The 20,539-nt window shown below is 47.9% G+C and overlaps 1 protein-coding gene across 1 annotated transcript in view; it reads left to right on the top strand.

The window, feature by feature from the left end:
• Positions 1-508: 508 nt before the first annotated feature.
• P3H2 (prolyl 3-hydroxylase 2) overlaps positions 509-20,539 on the top strand; it is a gene marked incomplete at its 5' end in the record, with an annotated part of 64,471 nt that continues 44,440 nt past the window's right edge. The window contains one exon of the mRNA XM_082287694.1: positions 509-964. Coding sequence (XP_082143820.1) covers positions 509-964 — 456 coding nt within the window. The remainder of the gene's footprint in view (positions 965-20,539) is intronic.

The following is a 20,539-nucleotide window of genomic DNA, read 5'->3' on the forward strand; positions in this document are numbered from 1 at the left end:
TGCTCCGAGCAGCCCCGGCTGCTGTCGCGCCCGCTCCGCGCCCCCAGCTCGCTGCGGGGGGGCCGGGGCCGGGCCGGCGGCGCGGGCGGGGCGGGCCGGCGGCGCGGGGCCCTTTAAGAGGTGCCGGCGGCGCGGGAGGGCGGCACAGGCCGGGCGTGCATGGAGCCGCGGCCCCGCCGCCACCGCAGCCGAGCCCCGCGCACAGCCCGCGGTGCCCCGCTCTCGCTGACGGACCCCCGCGTCCCATCACACCGAGATCCATTGCACGGATCCCCGCACCCCGCCGGGCGGACTCTACGGCGCGGAGCCCCGCATCCCACCACGCCGGGATCCACTGCACGGCGCCGCTTGCACGGACCGCACCACGCCGAGTTGCACCGCGCGGACCCCGCCGGGCGGAGCGCACGGCGCGGAGCCCCGGACCGTCCCGCATCCCGCCGCCGAACCCCATCGCCCCGAGCGCGCCCGGACCGCGCTGCCCACGGCGCGTCCCGGCGGTGCGGCGGGCATGGCAGCCGGGAGCCGGCCCGGAGGGGCCCTGCTGCTGCCGCTGCTGCTGCCGCTGCTGGTGCTGCCGGCGGCGGGCGGCGGGTGCGCGGCGGAGGGCGGCCCGCTGGAGCCCTTCGATGCGCTGTACGCCAGCGGGGTGGAGGCGTACTACGGCGGGGACTTCGCGGGCGCGGCGCGGTGCCTGGAGCGGGCGCTGCGCAGCCGGCGGGAGCTGCGGGCGGCGCGGCTGCGGTGCCGGCGGCTGTGCCGAGCGCAGGTGCGGCTGGCGGCGCCGGGCCCGGGCGCCGGCGGGGACCTGCCCTTCTTCGGCTCGGTGCTGCGGCGCGCAGACTGCGTGCGGCGCTGCGAGGAGCCGCGCCTGGGGGCCGTGTCCCGCCACCGCGCCGCCGAGGAGGTGCGCGCCGACTTCCAGCGCAGGGTGCCCTACAGCTACCTGCAGCGCGCATACATCCAGGTAGGCACCGCCGGCCCGGCCCGGCCCTCCTAGCTGCCCTCTCCAAAGGGTTACCCGCGCTTCCATACCGAATGTCCCAGGTGTGCCCCCTCTGCCATCTCTGTCAGCCGTCCCGGTGTGGTCCCCCCCAACATTCTCACTGGTGTGTGTGGTCAGTGGTCATGGCCAGTTCTTGAGAAAAAGAATCCTGGATGGCAACGTGGATTCTGTCCAGCTTTGGCTTACCTGTGCGTTTCCTGTTTTGTTTTGGGTGGCTTTTCTGTTTGCTTTGGGGAAAGGATGTTTTTGTTTTAGTGTAACATAGTAAAATTCTGAAAATTGTCTGCCTTCAGTCTGCATTGAAAAGCCCCCAGAAACCCCTCAGTAACCCCCCAATGCCAGAGGTGTTTCCCTTTCAGACAAGCTGAACTGATTCCGTGTTTCAGGAGCTGGGACTGTACGTGAAGCTGGAGGATATGTAACCTGTGCTGCAGGGACCTGATGGTCGTTATCCTGATGTGATGTGAAATACTTCACAGTATTTCTGCAAAAGTAACACTGTGCAGTCAGTATTTAGCAGCCACTGACATCCTGAGTATCATCCTCTTATCCCAGTAACTTCTGCCTTATAACTGGTAAAAAACATAAGAAAATGATGTTACTCTTTGAACTTCCTTGCCAAAAAGAAGAAGAAGAAAAAAAAAAAAAAACAGAGAAAAAAACCCCCGAACACCCCCCCCCCCCCCACCAACCCACACCATGATAGTTAATGGTGCTTTTCTTATTCATTCAAGACTTGGGCTCTATCAAGCCAGCCACCTGTAGTAAGTCTTCCTGTTCATGACTAGTAAGGACAGAAACTGTGGGAGTTTTGTTTCATGCCAAGCTGAATGTTTAAAGCATTTCTGGAACATCTCCCTCTGGATTTCTGCTTTATTTGAGCCCATTCATAACCTTTTAGTTGCTTTAGGCAACTTAATAGGTGAAGACCTGCATAGCGGAGCACAGGGAAGGTGATTCTGCTGAAGTCCATTTCCAGGTGGAGAAGCAAATACCTTTCCTAGGCAGTGCTGGTGCCTGTGGTGCAGTGCTTACGCAGCCACACATCAAGGAGGCAAACCACCAGCACTCTGAAACCAAGTGGAAAATCATAGCTATATTGCTTTTTCTATGCTTCCTTTTCTGTCATTGCCTTAATGTCAGTTTTACAAGTCAGGGACTAGAACTGCACTGGCTTAAACTCTAGTGGCCATGTGGTGCATAGAGTTCCTGAAAGAAATCCTGGGAGTGAACTGGAACTGTAATTTGGCTTGTGTGCAATGCCAGTGCAGCTGATGGTCCTTACTATGAAAGATGCTCTATGTAGTGTCAGCATTTGTGGGAAGTGACGCAAAATTTGTCATGCTAAAAAATTAAGTGATTTCTTACCCTGATTTCAAAGCTTTTTCCAGACTCACTGATGTCAAACTCACTGAAAAACTTTCCTCTAAACAAAGCATTAGGGTGTTTGTCTCCCACTTCAGTAAAATTGATATATTTTCAGGCTCCTGAGGTTGACTACTAATACCCAGAAGATTTTGGGGTATGGGCTTGTAGGTGTGCTTCTACTGAGACTGAGGTTATTTTCCTCATTTAAAATGGTATTCTGAGTTTATCAGAGCAATGTGTTGAAAACAAGCCTTTTAAAATTTATTTTATGTGTGACTCATCTTAATTTGCTTTTGCAACATCTGAGGATTTTATGTTCATGCTAGCACTGATTTCACTGCTCTCTGATGGAGTCGTGGATGTTCTTGGTATTTGCACGGCTGTCTGGGTGTCAGGCACTGCAGCCAAGGGAAGGTACTCTTTGACTAGACTTGTGTTTTTAATACCTTTTTCTTTAACCCTTCCTGATGCTCTTGGGTTTTGTAAGCAGCACTGACCAACCTCATCCCACAGAGCACCCTGCAGTGATTTGTCCACGTCCTCACCTGGCTGCTGCCTGTACCTGAGTTCTGCTCCCAAGGACTGTCCTTTTGCTCTGGCTCAACAAGTCTGTGCACAGGAGAAAATACCCCACTTGGAATTTGCCTGCACTTGCACCAAACACGAGGTCTAAAGTCATACACTCGGATGTGAACCACCCCTGAGTGCCAAGGCTGAGTGCCAAGGCTTTGGCATGTTCCCTGAGGGTTGGGATGCATCAGCTCTGCACCCTCTGGGTTGACTTTGGCTGCAGCATCTGCTCAGCATTTTGTCTGAAAAGAGGAGCTGCAAAGCAGGGCTTGTGCAGAACCTGCCTGCCTTGCTGTGGGTGCACAGACAGGCTGCACAGTTCTGGGGGTGGCCATTCCGCCCTCGTGTTTTCTCCTTGAAACCCAAGAGGAAATGAGATGAGGTTAAAAACCCTGTTGTGTACCCTGTCCAGCTCCTCCCCGGGCTGCAAGATGAGGCCAGGATGCTGGGCAGTAGTACAGAGGACTGGAAGGATGGCAGGGTTTGGTGACATTTGTGGTTTGAGAGAAGAGGAGCAGCCTGGAATGTTCTTCCCACCTCCCACTCTTGCTGACCTCGTGCTTGTTTGTTTCTCAGGAGGGGAGAAACACATCCCTTCAGGAGGGGGTGACAGAGCAAGGAACAGATGAAAAAAATTGAAGGGTTTGGCTCTTGTGCAGCACTTTGAAAAACGGTGCTGAATATACATGAACTAATTCTTGCAACACTCCTGTGGGGTAGGAAAAGCACAGGCTTTTAGTTCTGCTGGACAGATGCACAGCCAAACATTGGCCAGCACTGTGTGTGCCTCTGCTGTTTTGGGAGCAGCAGGGCTACCCAGATGCCCTGGGAGCAGGAAGGGCCTCCCACTGCCTTCTGGTGCCCTGGGAACAGGCTGGGGTCTGCCACTGCCTCTGGCCTCTCACTGCAGAGCAAGCACCAGCACAGCCTGGCCCAGTTGTGATGATGTAAATGAGACTCTGCAGTGAACTGGTGGAAACGTGATGCTAGAATTGGAAGTTTTGGACTTCTTTTGCTTCTTTTTTTTGCTTTTTTGGGACTTTTTAAACTGGCCAATAGCAACAGCTGCACTGGGCTGCATTGCTCTTGCTTCTGAGTAGATGCTCAAGATATTCCTGCATAGAGTACTGTAAAGGGGCAGGGAGGTGATGATGTGTGTAGTGAAATACCGGTGCTATCCCTCTATAAAAACACGTTCTATCAGCCTCTGATGTGATCTTCCCCATCATCCTAGCAATCACTTCCTAATTTATCTGTACTTTTCTGAAACAGAAACAAAAAAAGTGGTCTTCTGAAGACCACTTTTCTATTTCACAGACGTGATCTGAGTGTTTCTGGTGACTCTGGCATGATGTGAGGGCAGACTGTGGTGCACTGCAGGAATGGGACAGCTTGTGGATTCAGCTGCAGGTTTCTGTCAGCTTTGGACTCAGGATCAGGCTCCTGAGGTTGACTGCAGACTCTACAGACTGTAGACAAATTGCATTGAACAAGCAGCCCAAGTCCACATGTGTTTGTAAGACTTCTTTGCAGCTTCTCAGTATGTATTTAAGTAGGAATACTCCTCCTTTTCCTAGGATAGCTGATATTTTCAGGTAATTTGGAAATACATTGGGTACAGCTAGTTGAGGCAGTTAGGGTGGGATGGGTTTGAGAAGGTGTGGAAACAGAAGGAGATGAAAACATGGGATTTAACTCTTGCAGTGCATGTCTTGGGCTCTCCAGCCCACAGTGAAAAGGTTCTTCAGTGGGTTTCTGCTGTCATGTCCCACAGGCAGGACAGTTTGCCAAATGCTGCTGGTCTCTGCTGTGTACTGGCTGCTTGGTCTTTGTCAAAGAAATACCCTCTAGGCTTCGCAGGTGGGTGTGGTGGGATCTCTTTGCCCTCTTAAATATTTTATTAGTCATGTCTTCTCCTTGCTTTGCTGCTTTAGTCATCTTTTTTCTGTAAAAACCTAGTCTGCAGGCTGTGATGTTCCTAACCCTGCTTTTTGGAGTTTTTCTAGCTCTGAGAGTGAGTGGAGGAGGAAATGCACACAACGTACACTGTGACAGCATTTGCTGCTGCGAGCTGCTGACTCAGGAGCCATGTTGGAGCTTGCCCTGGATGGTTTGCCATGAACCCTGTGACAGAGCATTACTTCCAGTCCCCGGTCTAACTCCTGAAAATCAGCTTGGTCCAAAAACAAGTAACCTGGAAAAGTTGATCACTGTCTCAATTGCAAAACCAGGCCTTATTTCTCTTCTACCTTACCAACCCTCTCCTTGAGGTCTCTTTCCTTTGTGTCATCCTGTTTCCAGCCACAGCATTCCCTGGCCTGCTTGCTGGGTAGATGGCTATAGTCTGTTTTAATTTTCTCTGGATATTGGTGTGCTTTTGCTGACAACTTCCTACCACTTTGTAAATACTGACTTGCAGTGGTCTTGTCTTCCTAGTTGCCTGAATGCCCCGTTGCACATCAGTGAAGCATGGCAGGAATCGTACATATGTAGTTTGTAACCACCAGCCTTGGATCTAGATGAGTAAAAGCCTTTTAGTCTGTGCTTGGGTTTAAAACAATAAATAAAACAAGTCCCCAGCATGTTGGACATTGCTTCTCTCTTAGTAATGCCAGATTGTAGGTGGAGCAAAAAGGGCAAGAATCTGACTATGTCTGGTTTAGTCTGTTTTGTCTTGAGTGCCCCCCTTGCCATGTCTGAGATGTTCTTCAGTTCTGTTACCATCATGACTTCATGTGTTGCAAGCATAAAACAATAATGTTTAGGTTTTCTGTGTTGTAGGAGAGGCTGTTTATTTTTTCTTTAAAGCTGCTCCTTTTTTTTAAAAAAAAGGTCTTGTTTGGGAAGAACTTCCACTTTTGTCTTCACTGCCGGGTCTTCCGCACTGCAGCAGATGGGGCAGTGCTGGGGGTGCTGCTGGGAACATGTCCTTGGGTCACACTGTGCTGTCCTGCCCACCCACGCCACCAAGATGTCTGAAATGCAGCACAGACACAATAATCACTTGATAAAAGACCACGGAAGAGCAACAAAAGGGACAGAGTGGGAGCCCAGACTTCAGGAACACTTGCAATACAGATAATTGCCCGACTCCAGTTCTGCCTTTGAAAACTCCCTATTTAAGAGGATCCAGACCCAAGGGAGGAGAGTTGTGTATGTAAACCTTGGCCTTTAACCTCTCCAGTCCAATTGTTCTGCCCTCTGCCAGGGCTTGTGTGATCTCTCCACCAGCCACGTTTGGGTGTCTGAGTGCCTGTACCAACCCTCAGCATGGTTGTTGAGACACCTCCACCAAATTCTTTCCACCTCCAGTAACTACTCACTGCTGCCCATCTCTGTGTGTTTCACAGGGCCAGAGACTTTTGTCTCCTTTACAGACATCTGGATTACCCACCTAGGGATTGTGAAGTAATTCTGGATTCACACCAACGTAGTTGCTTAGGGAATTGGTTTGTTTCACTCAAGGACTGCTGTTTTCCATGAGCATTTTGCTCAGTTTTCCTTCGTGCCACAATGCTGCATGGACCTAAGCAGATAATGGGGCCCTGTCTGGGGGTGAGCCACAGCCTTTGGGGTAAATATGGTTTCACTTGCAGCATCTCGTGGGCAGTGACACAGAATAACGTGTAAAACCTCTTAATTTAAAGTCTTTGGGGGAGCAGCTATTTCTTACCACAGGCACCACCTGTCCTGCAAGGCCTGCCTGTGCAGTTGGTCTTGTTTTTGCAGGATTTATATGACATCTCAGACAAAGACCTATAGTAAAAGATAATCATTATTATTTTGATTTTTACTATTAGTGGTGTTTATTTATCTTCAATCTTGAGAATTGGTATTACTCAGATACTGGATAAATAAACAGATCCCAGAATTAATCTCTTGGAACGTCTCTTTATTTAGATTTTCTGAGAAAGCATTCCTACTCCTCAGCAGAGGATAAATGTTAGTGCTCAGAAAGTTAAAATTATTTAGGACAAAAATAAACTCAGTTTATGCAGATGGAAAACTCTGAGTCTTGATGGTTGGGTCAGTGTCCCGGGTTTAGAGCACAATATTTAGTCCTGCCCTAAGCCTGGGACACTGACCCAGCTGCCCCTGCTCCTGTTCTTGCTGACCACTTCAAATGAAATGTTTCTGAAATGTTTCTAAAATGTTTTGAGTTGAAAGTATTGTCAGAGATGGAAGGAGGTGACCCAGTGGTTCAATTCTGCTGCCAGCAAATGCAGACCAGGCACGTCTCTGTGGTGAAGGTGTCTCACTCTCTTCACAGGAGACTCAGTCTTGACTTTTTGGACTTGACTATGGGCTGGTGATGTACTAAAAATTAAGACTACCTGTTGTAGTGATTTTCTGCTGGTTGTTTTTGTTTTGTTTTTTGAGTGTTTGGGTTTGTTTGGTTTTGTTTTTGTTTTTTTAATAGAGCAAATCCAACAGCAGAACTCAGTTGTTTGCAGTTTGCCATGTCATTTCAACTGGTAGTAAATTAGAACAGCTCTGCGCAGCAAATCAGGACACAACCAGTAAACACATACTGGTCTTAGACCCACTAAGCTCATTTCATACAGCCTAGTAATCATCCATTTGATAGCCAGGGCTGCTCTTTTTGTCTTGCCAAATTCCTCTTTCTCACTTCATGGCTATGCAGTCGTGCCAGGGCTTCAAAATACACTTGCAGTGGGTCCCACTCTGCAATATTTCTCAGTCTTTTGGAGAAAATAAGGTAAGCCTGGATTCCTCCTTATTTCTTGGCAATCCCTGGTGATGTGGCTTGGATGATGGATGAGACAGGTGTGACTCATATGGTTTGAGTGGATTCTTTGAGACGTTGATCTAAAGGCCTCCCAGTGCACGAGCTAGGTTAATGTCCCAAGTGGAACAAAACTGGGCACCAGTAGTGCAGGAGAAACCAGACTCCTTGCTGGGATGTGACCCAGGAATCTGTTCCTTCCCTGTTCTTTTATCTCCTTAGTTTCTCGTGGTTTTTGCACCTTCCTCTGCTGGCTGCTCCTTGGCAGAGCCTTGCTGCTGAGCTGCCCCGTCCATGCACCTTGGTGTGCTGGGATTTGTTAAGTGGCTTTTTGTGCTGCCTGTTAAATCTCATCCATACGTCCGAGAGCTCTGCTCTGGCTTCTGCGGAGCCCTTTTGTTGTCCTTGGCCACAGGAATAACAAACGGCAGCTGATGATGAACTGCATGTGAATGAGCAATGCAGTTTAGCCCTGCTAAGCAAACTTATGCCCAGTACTCTCTAGTTGTGGCTGAGGTTTCAACAAGGATTATTCTCATTTCCTTGTACAACTGGTGACTTCATCGTGGATGGCATGGGCAGTGGTGAGAAACCATCGTGTCAGTAGCTGAGCCATTTGCTGCTAACCTCCTGAGCACTGTTGGAGCCTTGCTAGCAGGATTCTGGGCTCAAAGCACTGCTGGATGTCTAGAGCAAGGAATTGAGGGGTTATTTATCTTAGTTTTTTTCCTTTGGAGGTGGTATGAATTAGTCATTGTGATTGGGTTTGTTCCCAAGGAGTAGGAACCCCTGTACTCTGCACAGGGCATATTTCCATGTGTGTAGTCTGGACTGAGGCCAGGCTGAGTTTGGATAAATCAAAGTGAACCCGGAGTGACCCAGCTGAGGGCCATGGAGTTTCTCTGCCTTAGCACTGGGGTAGCTGAGATCAGGACTTGGCCTGTAGTTTTCAACAGTAACAGATGGCAGGAAGGAGGGCACGAACTTCCCTGGATGCTTTTGTTTCCAGCCAACATGTCAGCAATAAGGTATTGACATTTTTATTTCTTGGCCATGAGCTGGTGATGACTAATAAAGGCAGGGGGTCTGCCTGTGGGTGGGTTCAGGCAGCAAGGAGCTGTACCTCATCAGCCTGTACATCCCAACCAGTCCTTCTCCTTTCCATGACAACTGGTCAGCTGAACAGACCCTCCAGGGCTGACGTCAAGGGTCAGGGATTTGGCCACCAAATAATTACAGCAACAAAAATAGCATCGCTTCCCCACCCCTTCCTTCCCACATGATCCTGCTGAATCCCAACTTATAAATGTCCTTATTTTTTCTTTCTTGGATGAGAAGCAAAGCCCACGTGTATTAGCTGGAACATATGGCAGGCTTTGGCTGCAGCCCATCAGCTGTGAAGGCCAAATACTCACTTGTAGCTTCTTGTTCACTTAAAAAAAAAAAAAAAAGGGAGAAAAACACGTTCTTTCAGGATTGGATGAAAGGCTGAGTCTGTGCTCGTGCTGGGGTGGGAAGCAGATAGGGTGTGGGACAGCACGCCGACCGTGCTGTGGTGACAGGGAATGTGTCCCCTCACAGCATGGAGGTGACTGGCTGGCCATTGAGAGGTGGCCTGGTGGCAGTGGCCACTGTCCCCTGCTCCCTGCCCTAATGCTGGTTCTTGGGTCAGGCAGAGTTTGCAGACAGGCTGCTCAGGAGAATGTCACCAGTACCAGAGGTGCAGAGCAGTCAGCAGGTTTTAAGTGTGGGTTAGCCATGGGCAGGAGAAAATTCTGTATTTACAGCACTAAAGATTTTATTAAGGGTTATGGGAACATCTGGGAGGTCACAGAAAATTAGTGAAGGAGAAGAAAATGAAGGGACATTGTCAGAAATGGACTGTCTGCACCTCTAGAATGTACCAGTATACCTGAATAAAAAAGATCAGAAAAATCACAAAAATGGTTGCTAGACACTGACATGCTGCTTTTCACCGTGGATTTTCCAAAGCAGCTGCAGTGGTGGCCTTGATCTCACATCGTGTCCCTGCAGAAAGATAAGCCTGAGACTGTGCTGTGTCCTGTCAAAGTTAGAGGTGGGAGCACATGAATCCACAGAGCCTTCTGCCTGAAAAAAAAGGGTGGGCAAATCCTGCCTCAGAGTATTGCAGGTAGGGCAGTGCCTAAACCCACAGCTCTGTGAGGTCAGGGCTGGACTCCGGAGGGTGCAGTGGGGAGATGTGCTGAAGCTCATCGCCCAGGGCTGCGGGTGCAACTCCTTTTGAAGATGGAGCCAGCAGTATTCCTTCCCAGGAAAGATCCGTGTGGTACAGAGAGAAAGAGCTTGGAAAACATCCTTCAAAATATTTGCCCAAGGTGTTTCTGTGATTGCCCAGGGAATGCAGCACAGTCTGTTGGTTCCCTTGCTTGGAAAGCTGCTTTTAAAGTGGTTTTTTGCCAAGGTACTGCCTGTTCTAAGGTTTATATATATGCTGGGGCATCTGTGACCTGAGTTACTCTGTGTCTTTGGAAGCAGACGAGAAACTGCAAAGTTTCATTGAAAGAGTCTGAAAGGAGGAACACTGACTTGTGGTATGTTTCACTGTCCTGCTGCTGGAAAACACTCCCCATCTGTGGCTGCCAACCTCATCCAAAGGATCTGTGATGAAGCAAAATATTTTAGTGAAAGGGAGGAAAATATGTTGTGTCTTATCCCCATTTTTCTTATTTATGGAGCTGCTGGTCTCTGTGCTGCAGGGGCTGAAAATGGACTGGAGTTTTCTTACCTGTGGGCAGCACTAATCCTGGGGATGTGTTTGCAGGCTGTTAAGCAAGAATTTGAAATGCACTGAGCTCCAGAGGTGGGTGAGGAAAGGCTGTTTGTGTAGAGGGAAGTCATGCTGCTTTGGGAGAGACTTTTATTGCATGGTGATACAGAGTCCTGATCTGTGCTGCTGAGAGCAGGTGGTTGGGACAGGGTTTGCTGAGTGAGTGGTGCTTCTGCATCTTGTGCTCTTAATAACCTTGTTGCACTCAGCACACCGTGTGTAGGCACTGCAGGGTGCTGCACTAACTGCAGATCCCATTGTGGGCTGCTGGGGAAGCTGGTTACTACTGCTCCCTTTGCTTTAAATATTAATGTCTTTCGGCAGTGGTGGTTCCTTGACTGGCAGTCCTACTCTATTTTCTTTAACATAAGTGTTGCACCCTGGTGTCCAGGTGGCTCTGCTGCTTCTCTGGAGTTGTCACTCCAGGGTCAGTCACAGGCTCCTCCAGCCAGTTACCTTGGCTCACTGGGGTGCTGCTAGTAAAACTTGGTTTCAGCTTGGATCCTGTTACAAGGCAGGCAAATAGCAAATAAAACAGTGATGTGCCACTTTAGGAAGCAGCTTGTCCACTCAGCTGTCAACTTCAGGTCCCTTCTGTGTAGCCTAGGCTGGGCTACAAGACTGTGGTAGCTCACTGCAGGCATGTCCTGTGTGTTGTGAGGATGCAAAGGACACCCTCAGGCTCCCCCAGAGCTCTCCCCAGGTAATGTCCGTGTCTGGGCTGTAGTCTCCAGCTGAGTTACAGCTGAAGCCTGGCTCGGACAGGCTTCATGCAGCACTTTTGCCTTCATGGGGGAGCCAAAACTGTTGCACCCCTGTCTGCCATCAGCATGACCTTTATATGCTCTCCCAGCCGCCCTTCCTGCTGCTGGAGTTTGCTCTCTGCCACCCAAACTGGCTGAATCTTTCTCCCTGTGGCCTGAGCATTCCTTGACCAGACTCACCACCTTATAAAGGGGCAGATCCTCTGTGCACCCAGTGCTTTAGTGCTGGGTTGAGGTCTCATTCCTGTAGCCTCAATGACTTGGGTGTCACAAAAGCACAACATGGGACATCAGTTCAGGCCTGGATGCTGGGAAGGCTGCAGCGAGCACTGTGGCAGGAGGCAGCTGTGCAAGGCACTGCTTTGTAGAGGACAAGGCTTGTAGCTCCCTGAGGGCCTGGGATGTGCAGGACAGTTTCAGTTTTGGCAGCTGGACTCTCCCGTGTGATAGCTGATGCTCTGGGAGTTGGAGTAGGCTATGATTCTTTTAATGTTGCCAGACTCAGATCTGAGCTTAACAAAAGAGGTTTTCCCATCTTGGAAGACTCATTCCAGCCTGATTACTGTTTGGGTTGTTCAACAGAACAGTCCCTAGAAAATGACTTTTGCACTGTAGCACAAGGCTTCCTACAGTGGTGCTTTTAACTCCAAATCACTATTTCTTTAATCACTGTGCTTCTGTTTTCCAAATATATTCTTGGATCCTTGCTGTGGAATCTGGCTAGATTATCCTAAATAAACCATTTACAGCCTCTACTCTTTTTTGAATCAAACCAAACCACGTAGAGAGACCTGAATAAGCATTCATCTGGACTTTTTCTTTGAAAGTTACAGCACTTAAAGCTGTCAGTGAGTTGCCAGCTATCAGTACACTCAGCTATTTTGAAAAGCACAGTGTAGAAGCCATAGCGTCCTTCATGACGCTTTTGAGAAGTATTAGATAGTGAAAGTTTGCATGTTTCAGGCTTATTGTTTACATTCCTGTCCCTTTGCTGCTGTTTTACATGGTGGATGTTACAGTTCAGCTCCTAGGTGGTGGAACCCTGCTCAGAAAGGGCTCCAGGTCCTTCGGGATCTTCTGTGCTGTCTTTGGGGTTGCTTTGGTATTGCAGCCAGCCTGTGCTGAGTAACAAAGTCCTGCTAAGTAGGATTGCCAGTCGAGCTCTTGCATGCTCTAGGTGTGTGTCACAGGCTCTTCTCACATGCACAGATGTGCATGGGGCTGGGGAGATGAACAGGAAAACTCTCCTTGTGTTTGCCTGTGCTGCACACCTGAGATGGGAGGGAGTGCTCAGGTATAAGAGCCAGCAGTGCTTAGCCCCTGAGTGAGGGATTATTTCATTGGGGTAAGAAGGTACTCAAGCCTAGGAAGGATTGTGTTTGGGAAGTGATGAGGATTACTGTGCTAAGTGAAACAGAATGCTGGTGGTGCTATCAGTGCTTTTAAGTGCCAGTTTGTCAATGGTGCAGCTGGGTCAATAGCGCATTATATGAATCACTTTACTGTCCATCTTATTTAAGCCACTTAATGACAGCTTTGGAACTTATTCTCTGCTATTGAGGGAGAAGAGGTAAGCCCAGACAGCTGAGAGTTCAACTATATTTAACTTTGCTCTGTTTGCTCTTGAGTCCTAGGTTTGGAAAAGTAAAGATTGTAGGAAGACAAGGAAGGGACAATCTGCTTTTTTTTTTTATAGTATTTCCTCTGTGCCAGGAGGATCATCAGGCGTTTTGGAGGTTATCCTTGTAGATTCCCCTTTTGCAAAACTGCAGTAGAATTCTGGCTGTGCTGTATTCTCCCTTTTATGTGCCAACAAGCTTGGCCCTCTGCTCTTATCTACACTTAGTGCTTTAGCAGTCCTGAGCACAGAAAACTAGATCTGCTTTTGCTTAGCATTATGAGCCAAAAAGCAGCACTCAGTTATCTCTTGTTTCAGAGCCAGGGTGCTGCTGAGTGCAATCAGAGACTTTGTCCAACCAGTGACGGGTGACAGCAGAAGGATGTCAGTGCTAGGGAATTTCAGACAGAGATATGTACCAAAGGCTGCTGAAAATAGCAGGGTTTGAAGCCTTCTGAGCTGCACACTTTGATCTTGGTCCATGCTGAGGACAACTGCTCTGACTGATGGACTGCACTGTTAAGTTGGTGATGGATTTAGCAGAGTCCTCACAGGTGTCTGGATTTGAGACCTGCTGGTATTAGCAATAAAACTGTGTAAAATATGTAATGGTATGGGTGCATCTGTCCATTAATTTGAAAGCACTGAGATGGAGGTTGTAAGGACTAATGGAAGGGAGTGTGACGCAGCTTGTGCAGAAAGAAAAAGAGCTGAAGGCGCTGCCTATACTTGCCATGGACTTACATCTGTTCTAGTGACTCAGGTTGATGCCTGATGACTTACTAAAGCACAGCTGTGCATTGAACCACGTGTGTTGAATCCAGCCTGTTGGGTTTTCATTCTGCACAGCGCTCAGATGAAATCTGGCAGACCTCAGGTTTAGATGTAGCAACCGCCTGATGGTCACAACTGTGTTTGATTTGGGAGCGTGTGACCCAGACACCGGGAACAGTCTGTGAGGCAGGGCAGGAGCGGCTGGGTTTGCTCTAGCCCAGCACTCCATGCCCTGATTTGCCCATCTGTGGGATGAGTTTGATGTGCAGTAATTACACACCAGGCACTCGGCATTGTAAGACACGACTGACATCACGTATTTGGGGAATGTCAGATGCGCCGCGTGGTGTCCGTGCTCTGTGAGTGAGCTCCAGCAGGAAGAGCACACATAAACAGTAGCAGATTAATTAAAGATGTCCTGTGCTGCAAAAGGCCAATTATGGAGCGGTTTGCTCAGAGTCAGTGGTGCTGCCTGGCTTGTTAGCAGGACATGAGCTAACTGTCCCCTCAGAGGAGAGCGGTCATACAGCAGTGAGAATTCACTGTCACAACTGTCCTGCACGTGAAAGAGGAGACATGGATCTCCAGGGTCCAGGGCAGGTCAGCTTCCAACATGACCTTTTGTTAAAGCTCCTTCACAGGCACCAGAGCAGTGTCTGTGTTCCATACAGCAGAAATTCACACTCAGGTGTTCCTTAATACATTTGCAGGGATCTTTCTGACTTCAATACATTCAGTATGTTTTATGCCAGATGCTTTTCCTTGAGCTGCTGCTGCTGTTTAAAAGGCCCTCAAAACCTGATAATATCCATGGGATCTGGGGGAAATTGAGCATTTCAGATGAGTGGGAGTCCTAAATCATTGCCAGGCTGCAGAATAATGGTTCTCCTTGTTTTGGGCCTTCAAAGCCTGATAGGATCATTGTAAGAAATGTGACTCAAGGGTTTTCGTTGGAGTAGTTCCTGAGTTACAAACATTTTCTGGTTGGGACCTGGACTGAATGTGGAAAGCCAGCTGCCTTGTCCAGGGGCAGCAGCTTTCATTTCACAGGACACATCTGGCTGAGGATGAAGTGTCCTAGATGTCCTAATGTCCTCAACCCACTCCCATCCCTCTGTCACACCACTGCCCAACACCATAAATCCCATTTTATAGCTCACCATAAATTACTCTGGGAATCTGTTCTACACACATCCCTATTTCTTTCTGGTTTCTGGCGAACCTCACCAGCAACCTGACAATAAGCATGAGCTACTGCAAGGAGAGTCAGACCCATCAGCCATGGGGCTGAGCAGGACTGACAGCTCGTCCTGTCTCAGCTGCGCTGCTTGAGGAGAGTTGCTGAGAGGGACTCTCCCTTCCTAGCAAGACTTTATCTATTTTTCATATTGCTTTACTTTAAACAAGAAAAAAAAATCATTACTGGAAAAATAATTATTACAACATCCACCGAGATTTGTTTTGGAAAGTTGATACTCTGCTTGATTTCAAATCCACGAGGTGAACTGAAATTTCAGCTCTGGAGCATATTTCGGTTTGTCTTCCACTCATGGGAGAGCGGAAAGAGAAGTATAAGCAAGAAAATTGGGGCAGGGAAGAGAAATGGCAAAGGGATAAGGGGAAAGGAGTCACAGCATCAAATGTGTTTGGCAGACTATTGTGCCAAACTGGAGGAGAAGGTTGTGGGGACGCTGTCATATTGAGGGGCACTTGCCTGTACCAGGGTTTGAGGAGGATGAGTAGCGATGGGTTTTTTGGAAAGGAAGAACTTGCCGAAAGGTTGGATTTGAACTTCTTCCTGCAGAAAACTGGAGCAAGAGTTCATGCTGGGACTGAAGCAGCCAGGCAGGCTCACTGTGGCTGGGAAAGAGGGAGCTGATGGTAGTACCTCACAGGGTCTCGACCCTGCACAAAGCAAACAGCTGCTGTTCATGTCTCTCAGCTGGTCACTTTTGGAGGTTTTGAAGGCCGTGTAGCTTTGCTTCCACTGCTTAAAGCCTGTGTGCCAGGTGTCCAGAAAAGCCAGCACTGTCTCACAGGGGATTTGGTCCTTCCTCGGGAGGGACTCATCTTCCAGGCCAGGTAGGCAGAGAGGTTTAACCAGGGTTATTCTCAGGTAGTGTGCATTGGGTTTTCTCATCACTGAAGCACGTCCAGAATTTTTCATTTTTTTTTCCTAGATCACACTAGAAGATTTCATGTTTACAATAGGACATTGATCTTCAGCAGCAAGCACAGACACATGTCTTTTCTGAGCTACAGAGACATGGATTGCTGCAGAAGAAAATTCACAATGGAGCTGATTGGTGTTTTGCTGGGTCCCAGGTTAGCAACTGGGGGTGTCTTAGCCAGTCCATAAACACCTTTTCTATTACAAAGTGAGGATTTCCAAGAGCTTTTGGCCTTTGCTTTAGCAAAAGGAATACACTTCCCTGGCATGGGATGCAGTACCCCAAACTCTGCTTTACCCCAGACATACATCTTTGTATCCAGCTGCACAAGTGTTAGTGTGTTAAACTGCTGTGTGGTATCTTCCACAGAGCTGGGCAGGGAGGCTTGTAAATTTGGGAGATCCTGGAGCTTGCTTGTGCATACACACTCGTGTGCACTTATGGGTGCAGAGCTTTAGGAATGAGTGTAACACTTGTATTCCTTGTATTCCTTGAATCTTTCTTAGTACCCCAATAGAAGAAAACTTGGCAAAATGTGGCACCCTGAATTTGTAACTGTTTGCTTCTTTGTTCACATTTGCTCATATCCCCGGAGGAATGAAGTAATTCATTTGATTTGCCCTGCTGCTTCACACTCCTGCTTATGAATGGCTGGGACAAGACTGGGAGTATGAATAGCCTGGCTGCATGTGGTTTGGAAAGACGTGTTCACTTGCACATTGGTGTCCAAACAGAGTAGCTGGCTCTGAAATCGTATCAGTAAGGCTTTTGAGTAACTTAAAACCCTTCTCATAGATGCTTTGAATTTCTTCCACTCTGACATTGTGTAAGCCCCTGTTGAAGTTTCATTACCTCAGTAACCACAGAAAAGCAGCCAGCCTTTTCACTGAAACCTTCCCCACAAAGGTCTGGATTCATTCCCCACCCCCCTTTTTCCTTTAAGGCAGAGCACGGCTTATTGTAGTTTAAATAACAGGGGAGAAGGCCAAGACTGCTTATGGATCTGGGTGGCATCATGCTAAAGAAGTAGGAATGTGTCCTGTCCCCTTGCTATCTCTGTGCCACTCTGTACTAAATATGGAAGCTGGCCTGTATAATTTTCAACATAATTAGGATATTCAGTGCTTTCTTTAGAGTAGCTTATAACAGACCAGTCCCAAACAGCTGCTGTTTCATGGGCCATTCTTGGTATTTTCTGGGCTTTAAATAACTCCAGAGTTTCGTGATGTGCTCTGGTGAGACTTTTCCCTACTTTCTCTCTAGAATTTGTTCCAGAGCCTTGTGTATTGAGTCAGTGATTCACCATTGGGTTAGCAGGGCATCATGGTGTGAGCAGTCACAAGATTGCTCTATTGCTTCTTCTCTTAGGGACAGTATTCCTGGCAGAGGAACTTCAGCCCTGCCCAGAATGGTACAAGTCCTCCTCAGCACAAATATCCCCTTCCCACATTCACTACCCAGCCCCACCCAGGTTGCTTCCAGCCTGATTCCTCCTGCTACTGGTAACATAGATCAGAACAGTTCCCCAAGAACAAAAAAATGGGGTTTTTGCTTATTTTTTATCTCATCTGGTTTCACCCAAGGACACAATGACAGTGTATGTCACTGCTGTGTAGAGAGGCTAAAATATCCTGTTAAAAATTTGAGGCAAACCTCTGCCAGCAGCCACTACATGGAGCTGCTGAGGACTTTTCCTTGCTGTGGAATACTGCTAGAATTTGGGAAAGATTTTAAGTTTTGCCTTTTTTTCTTTTTGAGTGGCCTGACCCCAAAAAACTGAAATCAATGTCAAACTGAACATCAAGTGAAAAGGTTTCTTATTTGAACCACCCAAGTTCCCAGTTTAAATCAAGTCAAGTTCCACTAGCTGATGCTTGGAGAGGAAAAGGAAAGACTTTTTAGACACCAGGGAGTGCATTATATGTGCCTCCCCAGACACTCTCATTTTCAGCCTTTTTTATATTCAGACACCTATAAAATTAAGGGATTATTTTCTTAGGCACAAGATCATGTCTCTTTTCAGAAGCACCCACTTCAAATGCTGCTGGGGGAATCAGTGCCAGGCAGCTGCTCTTCATTTCTAGGGAATTTAAGAAAAGTTCACAGTGCTTAGCTGATGTTTTGTGTTTAGTAAAGCCTTTGTTTTCTCCCTCAAAATTTCATTAATCACATTATTTGTTGCTAAAGCAGCAAGGTAGCTATCAGGCAGAAATGATTGATATTACTTGCTCATATCCAATACAAAGTTGTTGAAGCATGAAAAGAAGATGAGAAGACTTCTCAGTCCTGAGAAAGAAAAGCTGTTACTTCTGGCTGTGCTGTGGGAGGTCCAAGGCAAGAAGTTTACCTTAGCTGAGCAATTAAGCACAAAACCCCATCTAACAGCTTTTCTCTTTCATGGTGGTTATATTTTCTTTTCCCCCCTCTAACTAATGATTTTTTCATGGGTAATCTGCACAGAGCCAGTGTGTGATTCTGCTCTGTGCTAGAGGATGGGATGCTCAGAGGCAGTAACAGGTGTACAAACTTCTGGAGTTCGTTCATCTCAAAGAGCCTGCAGTGCTTGCACTGGTGTGGTAAATAAATTACTCAGAGTGTACATGTTCAGCAGGGTGAAAGCAGCAGTGAGAGTTCCCTGCTCTTGGTTTGTGCCCGTGGTCAGAATCTGCTGGGCACCAGGCACTCACCACCCCAGTAAGATGAAAATATACGAAGGCAGTAGAAGTGTTATTATGTGCTTTGCCACAGATCACACCATGTCTTGTTAGAATGACTCAGTTTAGAAGACTAAAAGAGCCCAGTAAGTTGCCTTCCATAGAAAATGTTGAAAAAAGAAACCAAAAAAGCAGTGTATGCCAGAAGGGTGGCAGTGGGAAATGGGCTGACAGGGCTTCTCTCTGCCCTGCTCTGGACAGCATGAGTCTCTCCAACGATGTGAAATCCATCCCTTTCTTAATTTTTTAATTAATTTCAGTGGTGTAGCTATTCAAACTGCTGTGCAGGTGGGAGGGTTTGCTGTGCACATTTTCATTGCAGGTAACTACAAAAGGAAGGAGGCTTCACCACACCACAAGGGGTGCTGGAGCTGTGTGCGTTGGCAGGAGGGCAAGAATTATCTCTTCGTTAGCAAGCTGTGAATGGTTGATCTAAAAGTGTTGTTGTGAATTGACACCTGCAATTCATGTCCTTCCCACTCCAGGTGCTGCCAGGCTCATCAGTATAGCCACTCTTGGCCACCCTGTGATTCTGGTTAGACCTAACCAAACCCACAAGTGGGGTGGAAACAATTCTTGGTGCATACACACTTGTGTCCGGGTGAGACCAAGAGACACGCTCTTGGTCTTTCCTTAATTGTTTCCAAGGCAGAGGATTGCCGTGTCTTTCAGTGGGTGTTGGCATTGCCCATGGATCCCTCTCTGGCTGATATTGCAGTAAACCATTTTACCATAAAAGCTGTGGTGCTGGAGCTGCTTCCCTGAGGCAGCTGACACTTCACACTCCTTGCTGAGAAAGCCTTGCTGTAATCTGCTAGGTAAGGAAAGTATTTTTACTTCACCTCCGAATACGCTGCTTGCTCAGAGTCTGGCTGTGCAACAACTGTGCATTTTTGAAAGGAGAGGAGGAAGCTCTTGGTTACCACAGATGCTGATCTTACCCCTCAGAGCTTGCTGAGACATGCAGATGCAGCCCAGACATGATGTAGGTTGCATCTCAGACTTCCCAGGTTTTTCCACCCTTGCAGACCTCCCATTGTGGTTTCAACTAAAAATAGAATTGAGGGACTTGATTCATGCTTTAGGGAAAGAGCACAAGAACAACCTGGATTTTCATGTTGGTTCCATGCACGAATTGGAATTCCAAAGGCTTGGTGTTGGCTTCTCGGAGAGATGACTGGCTTCCTGCTTCATTCTTGGGGACTCAGGACACTTTCTGACTGTCACATTTTGGGCTGTGTGCTAGCTGCTGTGGCACCTGGAGGTGGGAAACCTTGCTGGGGAATTTGCTGTGGTGCTGATTCAGGAAAGCAGATGGGGAAGATGCTAGAAGATGCCTATATTTTGATATATGATCAAAAATGTCTCCGGGAAGAGAATTGCTATACTTCTTTCACAACTTCAGTTATAAGCAACCAGCCTGGAGGAGAGCCTGGAAAATGCAGAGTCACGGGCTTTTTCATTCTTGGTTGTGCACAGCTTCTTCATTGTGGCCCTTGAGAAAGAACAGAGCTCTGGTTTATTATTTTCCAGCTCACAGCCAAGGCAGACTAGTCTCATGGAATCTGGATCCTTGCAGAAGGAAAGTTTAGAGGGTGTTGGTTTGTTTTCTTTGCTATTTATCTTGCTGGAGGAGATGAAGGACTGGGAATGAGACAGGTATATCATCTCCTGAAAAATGTGAATTGTCTAGTGTGTTTTGGGATTAATCCCAATTTCCTTTGGCTATTTTTGTCCTAAAAGTTGTCAAGTGCTGATGTAAATTTCATCAAGTGACTTGTTGATGCTTCTCTAGCAGTAGATGCTCCAGCTGAAAGGAGGCATGTTTCCCAGCATGAGGGAACAATCACAGGCTCTATGAGTGCTCTGGGGGTGAGCAGTTAGTGAGGCAGAAGCTGGAGGTACCAGCTGAGGAGAAGGCTGATGGAGGCAGTGGTGCACCAGTGGCTGCCTGCTTGCCCCTGACACACTGATCTTGCACTACAGATTGATTTTCTGCCC

The sequence above is a fragment of the Coloeus monedula genome (genome assembly GCF_965178545.1).
Source record: "Coloeus monedula genome assembly, chromosome: 10".
In the NCBI taxonomy this organism is placed as follows: Eukaryota; Metazoa; Chordata; class Aves; order Passeriformes; family Corvidae; genus Coloeus; species Coloeus monedula.